Raw genomic sequence first — 9687 nt, forward strand, 5'->3', positions numbered from 1 at the left:
TCCTCAGTATCAGATCACATTTGAATTTCACAATTATTTGTATTAGGTTTGTTCTAAATATATTTTAACTTACAAAACACAAACAATTACATCGGGGTCGGCAACGTTTGGCACGTGGCTCGCCAAGGTAAGCACCCTAGCGGGCCGGGCCAGTTTATTTACCTGCTGACGCGGCAGGTTCGGCCGATCGCGGCCCCCACTCGCCGCGGTTTGCAGTTCCAGGCCAATGGGGGGGCGGGAAGCGGCGCGGGCCAAGGGATGTGCTGGCCGCGGCTTCCTACCGCCCCCATTGGCCCGGGACGGCGAACCGTGGCCAGTGGGGGCCGCGATCGGCCGAACCTGCCGCGTCAGCAGGTAAATAAACTGGCCCGGCCCGCTAGGGTGCTTACCCTGGTGAGCACGTGCCGAATGTTGCCGACCCCTGAATTACATAATTACATGACAATTTTGAATAAAACACCAATCTAAGTGCAATACATTTTGTATTTTTACATTTTTGTAGTTGACCAAATGCTATCAGAAAAGTTATGATGTGATTATATATGTACCTAGACAGTGAAGGGAAATATACTCAGTTTAATTTTTTTTGAGAAATGTACTTCATCTTGTATATTTAATGGTGATTTAACTATAATAGAAAGTATATTTCCAATAGTTTATCCAATCAGGAACATGGTCATCTCATGCACATTCCTGAGTTAACCTACATTTGGAGGAAATATATCATGCTCTGGATGAAAGAACTTCATCAAGATGGTCATAAAACACTAACGCGATAGAAAATCATTTGGTTTACAATAGGTCTTTTCATACTCAAAATGTCCCAAGCAATTTCCAATGCAATGAGGAAGTTGGATACTGGTAACACAGTGACAATGTAGGTAAACATGACAGTCGTTGTGTGCACAGTAATGTTTTACATAGCTTTTGACACCAGAGTCTGTTACTAAGCCTGTACTACACTTAAACATTAGATTGATCCAACTACATCGCTCAGGGCTGTGAAAAATTTTGTGCCCTGAGTATAGGGTGACCAGACAGCAAATGTGAAAACTCAGGATGGGGGTGGGGGGGTAATAGGAGCCTATATAAGAAAAAGACCCAAAAATCGGGACTGTCCCTATAAAATCGGGACATCTGGTCACCCCACCTGAGTACTGTACTATAGTTAGGTTGGCCTAACCCCTGGGGTAGATCTGGCTTGGTCAACAGAAGAATTCTGTTGACATAGCTACCCCCTCTTGGAGAGATGGATTAACTACATTGATGTAGGAAGCATCTACACTACAGCACTATAGTGGCACAGCTGCAGTGCCACTGTAGCAGCAATTATGTAGACATGTCTTGAGAGGGAATATTGGCAGAGTTATTCCCTATTCTTTTCTTAGAGTATTATGAAACTTTTTCTTTAATATGCGGAACTACAAGATGTGAGTAGAAGAAACCTCAATTTAACTTCTTACTGAAAGGTTGACACCTACATTTAACTTCTCATCCAGCAGATTACCCAATCTAGAACTACATAACACTGTCACCACTGGGTACAAGATCAAATTTAACGTGGATTTGTATCCAGAAAGCTTCACTCCACTGTGAGACTTCTACCAACTGAACTAGAGTAGTATTTGTACAAGTTATCTTAATTTAAGTAAAATTATGTCTCCCAAATACTATTGGTTGTGATAATCCTTCAGTGACACAATGATACAGAAGTAAGTTTATGGTCAGTTAAATTGCTGATTCTTCCTAGAGAGACTTGATAAAGCATTCTCTTTCGCAGCAGTTTTGCTTAAATGTAATAAGGCCAGATCAGCAGCCAGTGTAAATAGGCTTATTTCTATTGCAATCAGCATTACAGTCAATAGAGGTATACCAATTTACACCAGCTGAGAATCTGTCTCGATATACTATATTTTTCTGCCCTCACTCCAATAGAATTTTCATTATTTATAAAATCATTTGCTCCTGAAGTATCATTCTCTGCTTGTGACATCACACATATTCCCACAACAACCAATTGTTATGTCAATAAAGAGGTTGACTTCGGTTTGGAAATAAGTGTATTTACTTCTTTAACAAACATTCTGTTTTCAAGTAAGTCGCCTCTGTATTGAAAGAGGAGGACGTGAACTTGTTTTAAAATAAATTTCCCCTTCCCAAATGTTTCCCATAAGATAACAGCAGTTTAAAGTGTGGCTCTATATTGAAAAGTGACTCCATGAAAAGAGCATTGTGTGCTTCCATCTTTATTACGGACTGGTAATCACATTAGCTCGGTTTACAAGCCAAAAGTCAATTTCTAAACCCTAGTTCTGTAAACTCAAACGGGAATGTGAAATTCAAGTTGTAGTCTTTCTGATTCACACATCAAGACAGGTTACAAATATTCTGTGGACCATATTTTGCCCTCATTTACATCTGTGGAGCACCACTGTTTTCAGATTCTGTCCTCACTGATAGCTGTGCAGAGAGCACAGGTATAATTGAGAGAAGAATTTGACACTGCAACTCAGTTGGAGCTTAATTAACAATCCTGTTGATGATGTGAGCGGGAATAGACTGCAGCCCACTCTCACATAGCCGTATTAACAGGAGTAAAATGTAGTTAAATCTTATTTTTGTCACTGATGTAGGTAGACATGAATACACTTAGGCATTGTATCTCTTGATTAAGACAGTTTCATTTTTAAGAAGTCACTTTTCCAAGTAAAATAGCACTTTAGTGGCTAATAGTTTTAAATAATGATGAAATTACTGTGGTCCAGAGATATCTACCTGCCACATTCCTCTCGAGAGACTTAGCTGCTAATTCATTAGATCGCTGAATTAAGATACTGTTTAATAAACTACCATAATTGGGATTTCCAATAGTTTTAAAGAACTATGAGAAAATATTTAAGTTTTAATCTCATTGTTCCAAAAGCTCTGATTATGTTGGTTTATTATAAACAATGAGAAAAAATAGACAATTTTAGCTCAAAATAAAAACTACACTTCAAAACAAAAATGCCCATGATCTTCAAAAGCTTCTGCATGTTATTGATAAATGATATCAGCTATTCATCATCATAAACCAGAGCTTATGTTTTATTGCACTAAATTGCATTCTCTTTGCTAGAAAAAACTTGTGTGCAGTGGTCTGAAGTAAAAGTTTTGTTTTTTATACTGTCATCTCATATTTAATACCAGTGCAATAGCCTTCTTAAGAGACCTAATTCTGTTAAGAGAGGGTCTTAAGTGAACTCAAGATGGAGAATACAAAAGGATATACCAAGGCAATGACAGCAAAACTCATAGCACCAATGAGAAATGTTGAAATTTACCCTTGATTATTTTACCTGTTCTCTGTTACTGAGATTAATAAAGACATTACATCAATACATTCAACAAGTTGTCTAAACTAGAAAGCTCAAGAGTGCTATGCTACTGAAGGTCACTGTGGATATGCTGTTGCCAAAGTTTGTATTTAAATTTTTATTGGTCTAAATACTGTGCTATATATTTCTTAAATATTTAAAAAGATTACATCGCCTGAGCAAATATCGACGTAATAAAGAACCTCCTCACCCACCGGGAGAAGCTCAGAGTCATAATTACGTCAAAACAAGCAAACCAGAACTGGCCTTTTGTTCAACCTGTGAATGCATAGCTGTGCTTGAGATTCTATTCTATTCTATTCCGGTTCTTACACTGTGCTCATCATCGTAATGTCTGAGTGCCTCTCCACACTTCAATTTAATCTAAAATTTATTAAAGGGAAAATCTTAAGTGAATTTCTACACAAAAAAGAATATTTGTTTCTGTCTTCAAAATTAGCACCTACTTTCTAATAATATCTGATGCAAGATATTATCCTCAAGTGTAACACATCTTGATTCTAAGATACACAAACCTAGAACCCTATTATCAGTAAGCATAGAAATCTCTAAGGATGCTCTTCATTTTGTAGAATAAATGAAAACTAATTTGTAATCCTAGAGAAATAGAACGTATTTCAAGCAGAGATGACTAGAAGCCATTTGATATTGACAAGTGTAGCAGGACAACATAAAATATTATTGTTGTTTTGACTGTAATCTTACATTTCCTTTAACCTCGACACATGCACTAAATTTATCTTCAAGTCAACACTGTGTTGAAAAAAAATCTGTTTTTAAAATAATTGAACAATACAAAATGGATGAATTGTTATATATAGAATCACATATCTAGATTTCAAAATTTAAGGGTTTGCACTGAATTATATTTCTCATATGTTACATAATGTAGATACAACCAAGGAAAATTTTTAACATGGGTTAGATGGGTAATAATGCAGTGTACTCTTTTTAGTCATAACTACTGTAACTGTAATCAGCTGTAGCAAAATCATTTTTAGCCAATACCATTTGCTTACTATTACAGAGGTAACTGCTCTTGCATGATTCATTGAACTTCAGTAAAAATCTTTGAAGGACTGAGATATTGTTAAGGCAGTTCTACACATACTTAGTAGATTCATAAGTGTATCTACAATTAAAAATGTTATGCAGGGTGCTTTAAGCCCCAGATCATTCAGAAGAGCAACCTGTTAAAGGTGACAATCATAAGCTATTTAATATGCATCTTGACATCAGAACATTTTATCTGTCCAAACAAGCAACCAAAACAATGCCGCATACAACCAAAAAATAAGGTATGGACTCCAAACACACGACATGTTCATGGTGATAACATCATCTCTCATGCAACCTAACTGATATTTGACATCACTACCTACACAACTGTTAGAAGCCTCTTTCTAAAGACTCCAGAAAACCCAAAGAGATCTTTAGACGTGGGGGGTTGTGTGTGCGTGTGTGGGAAAGTTTAGCAGTCATTTAACCAGAGCCTAACAACTGCCAACTTGCAGCATATCAGAATATAAACTATTCATCTTTCCAGTGGTTCTCTCTGGCCCCAGTCACAAGTACCTTCACAGTAGAAAGGTTTTTACACTGCATACATTGAATTGCTAACTTAAGCACTGCACATACTTTTCCCAGCAGCTTGACATAAATGCAATGATGTAACACCATGTACCATCTCAGAAGGTCATGTTCTAGACATATCAACAAAGTAGAGGTGGAGATCCATACTTTCACTTACCTGTCCTGATGGATACAACTCTTCTCTATTATATATTGATAAGCAAAAACGGCCCAAAGGGAATGATCAAGAATAATCCACAGGCTGCAAACTACAGCATTCAGCATTGCCTAAGTTAAGTTCATGGTACAGTCAAAGATGGCTTCACCGCCTAGACTACAGCCTTTAAAATGATCATGCTTCGATGTGCTTCCTAGGTTGCAAGTCTGGATTTCACATAGCATTTTCATGGCATAATACACAATATTAAATGCAGAGCTCATCTCCCATTTCTATAGGTCATCTGCTCATTCAGGGCTCATAAAAGAGCATAGATTTTAATTAATGAATAGGAGCTGTAATAACACAGCCAGTGTCAATGTTAGCGGTATGTGTTTGTTTCCTTCCAGAACTAATCTAAACATGTACTGAAATGTCTCTGGGGAGCAAGATTATCTAAAACTTCTCCATGCTTCACAGAAGTTACAAATAGGCAGTAAAAGAAGGGCCCAACCAAACCTTTACTTCACTGAAAGTTATGGGCCAAAGTCATCCTTGATAGATCTCCTATAGACTACAATGGAGTCAGAGCACAGATAAAGTTGACACAATGCCGTTAATAACTAATTACAAACTGACACTATAAAATCTATGAAGAACCAGCGAAAACAAGTTGACAATATTAATTTAGATCAGTACACGTCTCTGAGCATTTAATCTCACCTATGAGAGTCCAATTTCTACTTACTTCAAGGAAACTTAAAGTCCAGTTCAGCACAAGAAAGACGCAACTGATCAATATCGTACATTAATTACGCCCTTTGTTAGGGGATTTCAAAGGCAATAGCCATGGTAAAAGGGAAAAGTTGATCACAGATCCTGTGAGTTTTGGATGCAAGACCCCAAATTCTACGATCAAAATAGAGAACACGCCTAGCTACTCTTACTGCACCAGACTGAGGTGCATCCTGGTATATGAGTGCTGCAGAAACCTTGACACTTGGATGGAACTGGAACATGACAATTTTTGGTTGCAAGTCTCATAGTGTACAGTTTAAACAAAGAAGAAGTCTAGCCATTCCAATTTCACTTGAAAAAAGGTGGACCTTGATGCATCCTGATTCAGTAGCAGTTATAGGACCAGATATGATTTTTTTTTTATTTCAGTGATGGAATTTGGGGCTTGGACCACATTTTGACAAGATTTAGCTGGATCCATTCGCTGGACCCAGGTATTTGCACTGCCTGGGTCCAAATTCTCTTGTGGACCAGCAGGAGGGACTAGACTTGCTCTTGCTTTGGACATTTAAAATTGCGTGCTCGGGGTCAACATTTGGCTGGATCCAGCAAGACCCTACGGCCAGATTTGGTTTTTTAGTCGGAGGTCCTGCTTTTTTTTTTTTTTTTTTTTTTTGGCGCAGTAGGAGCAGCCAGACTTGTGCATGGTACAAATTGGGAGCCTGGAACCAAAGACGGGCAGGATGCAACGAGCTCCAGCTTTTCCCTTCCTCCCTTGGCCGCTGAGGTCTAACCAGCCACCAGGGACCTGCCCAAACTTTGACAGCCACCCCCTGCTGCCCCGATCCCCTGCCCGCAAAGCCCCCGATCTCCCCCCACCCCCAGCCGCCCCCCAGGCGCAAGGTGAAGCAGCCGGGCGTCTGCTCCTGCACTTTGCACGGCCAGGCGCGGAGCCGCCTCCATCCCTGCGCCTTCCTCCCCAGCAGCGCCGCGGCGCATTTCCCCCTCTCCGCCGCACTACTCTGCAGATTCAGCACGTCCAGCGCCGCCGCTGACTTTACCTGGACTTTCTCCACTCTCCGGGCGGCTGACACCTCCCATCCTACCGCTAACTCCGGCTCGCGCTCACTCCTTCCTCCTTCTCCCTCCCGCAAGGCCTGCTGCGCTCCAGCCCCACGGAAAGTAGGGAGCGCGAGAGGAAGAGGGAGCCAGGCAGGGGAAGGGAGGGGAGCGCTCCATCCCGGTCCCCCCCCCACCCCGCCGCCCCAGCGCACACGCCAGCCCGGCTCCCCCCACCCCCGCCTGGGCGATTTCCTCCCCTCTTCAGGAACTAACCAGGCTCCGCTAAGCGTTTCCGAAACAAACCCCCCACTGCTGCTGCTGCTGCTGCTGCCTCCCCTCCCCGCCCGGCCGCCCTTGCCCGCTGCCCGCCCGGCTGCGGCGTGCAGCTGGCCCGGGGCTGCCCCCCGTCCCCGTACCTCGTAAAGGTCCCCCGAAGCCATGCTGGGCTGCGGGACTTGGCTTCTCGGCTGCCTCCTCGCCACCTCTCCCTCTGTCTCCCCCGCTCGCCGTGGAGTAAACTGTGTTTTGCAGAATGACAGGCGCTGGGGCCGGCTGTGCGCAGAATCAGAGGCGAGGAGAGACGGCGAGAGAGGGAGGCAGCGGGCGGGCGGGCGGCGGGGCTGGCTGGCGTAACCAGCTCTGGAGCAGGGCGCTGCGCTCTGTGGCTTCTCTCGCGCTGGCTTCAGCCACCCCCCTCCCCCGGCCCCCCTCCAGCCTAGGGGAGGGCGAGGAGGAGGGCTGCGCCCGACACACGCCGCAGGGAAAGTCCCCGGGCCCTCCGACGTGCCGCCTCCCCGGACAGCCGGGTGCGCTTCAAACTCTTTCCACGGCCCAAAAGGAAAGAGCGAGGGGGAGCCGGGACCTGCGGTGACACCACACCGGCACAGCCAGGGCAGGGCAGCTAGGCGGGAGATAGACCGGTCTCCAGCCCAAGGTCAAGGCAGGCTGTGGGGCTTGCAGGGTGGTAGTGGAGTGTTAGGGATCTCTGGGAGCATGGGGGAGCTGGTGCCTGCCATCTCCCTCAGGGACAGGATGACCACCATGAAGGAACCCAAAGTGGCCAGGGCTTACTTCAAGCCCCATCCACCCAAGGACTGCTATCAAGAACATGGAGGTCTGATAACCCTCAATGGCCACCTGTAGGGAATGATGAGGAGATAATGGCACCCTTCAAACCCCTCTCCCCTTTCCTTCTGCTCCACTGGCCACTGACTTCCTCCATGTCCCACCCCATCAACAGCCACCACCAGGAAAATGGAGGTTTTCTCTTGGCTTCATTCAACTATCCTACACTTGGAGTGGCCACCATCAATGGAGCTGCCCATGAGTGGCTTCAAGACCCTCCTCCAGTAGATACAGACAGGTAGTCAACGTCATGAAACCGTGTCTTTATGGAGAGTGAAATATGGAAGAGATTCTCCGTTCCACTTTGCTCCTTTCTTGGAGCATGGAAGGCTCACCAACTTGCTCTGAAAGGCATTTACCCCCTTCTTCTCAGCTCACACCCCCTTTATTTGCAACAGAGGTGTCAGAGGTGAGGAGTCGTTCAGAGAAATTTCTCAGAAGAGGAAACTTGCTAGGTTCCATCTCTGCTTTGCCTCTAATCTGAAATGTTTGGGAAACCCATTAGGGTTTGGAGCCCGTGCAGAGGATGAGGAGAGTCCACTGGATGAAGGAGTCTTAGGTCCATGTGTAATGTCAGCCTGATACCATATTATTAGAACAGAAAGGTGCTAGCAGACTAGGATGGATCAGCTTTGCCCTTGGGCAAGGTTGTCCAGGAAAAAAGCAACCGGGGATTCCAGCTGAATGGATTCTGCTGGGACATACTCCAGAATGCCCAGACTAGGAGTCTTTCCCTAGATCTGTTTAGCCACCATGCCCCAGGAATTTGCTGAACACCCATGGAGCCTCTGCTTTGCATAGGATGGGATGGGAGCTGCATTTTGTGTGTGCAAAGAAACCATCTGGAAATGGGCTACATTTTGGAGAAACGGATTAAAATGTTCGAGGAGGCAAAAGACTCTTTTGCAATGGGGTGCCATTACAGTAATATAAATGATTCTCCTGAGACTTCACAACCCCAGATCTACCCAACCAGAGAGACTTATCCCCCCAGCTAAAAAATGATCATCTTCTCAATAACAGTTTTCTTGACAATGGAGAAGAAAGCAAGTAGATTCTGGTTTGCTAGAACCATTGCATCTTGACTTCATAGAGACCCTGTTGTCAGCAGCACTGTGTTACTTGGTTTCATATTTGATGTTTTCACCTCTCTGCAAGGCACCATTGACCTGTAAATAGCATGGTCCTTGTCACAGTGCCTTGACAGATGACATGGATGCTGTCAGGTGTGTCTGTGTTTTGGCCCTGTTTTCTATTTGCCCTCACTTGATTGGTATTTGTCATTTTGGTTGTACGATCTCATCCTTTTGAATGTTTCTATAATACACATGAATATGAGATATGTTAAGAGAGACAGATTTGACTACAAGGTGGAAGCCAGTGATAAAATATTATATAGTAATTCTACTTTGTTACTAGTAAATATGGTTATTTTTGGCATTGCATTGTCTTCTGAATTTTCATTTACAACGAAGGATTCAAATAGAATAAGTACTAAATACTGTTGTAAGTAACAGAAATTTACCAGTGCTCAGTACTTACAATTGATTTTTTTTCAGTTTTGTATTCTCTTTTACCATGACAATAGGAAATATTTATGTATATCTTGACTGACTATTCAACCTACCAGTATCCTGAATTGTGAATATTACATCT

General features: G+C 43.3%; 1 protein-coding gene across 1 annotated transcript in view; it reads right to left on the reverse strand.

Moving 5' to 3' along the window:
• CDYL2 (chromodomain Y like 2) overlaps positions 1–7388 on the reverse strand; it is a 79221-nt gene extending 71833 nt beyond the window's left edge. The window contains exon 1 of the mRNA XM_065416692.1: positions 7323–7388. Within this exon, the coding sequence (XP_065272764.1) occupies positions 7323–7346 (24 nt within the window). The 5' untranslated portion in view covers positions 7347–7388. The remainder of the gene's footprint in view (positions 1–7322) is intronic.
• Positions 7389–9687: the final 2299 nt, after the last annotated feature.

The sequence above is a fragment of the Emys orbicularis genome, chromosome 14 (assembly GCF_028017835.1).
Source record: "Emys orbicularis isolate rEmyOrb1 chromosome 14, rEmyOrb1.hap1, whole genome shotgun sequence".
NCBI classification, from domain to species: Eukaryota; Metazoa; Chordata; order Testudines; family Emydidae; genus Emys; species Emys orbicularis.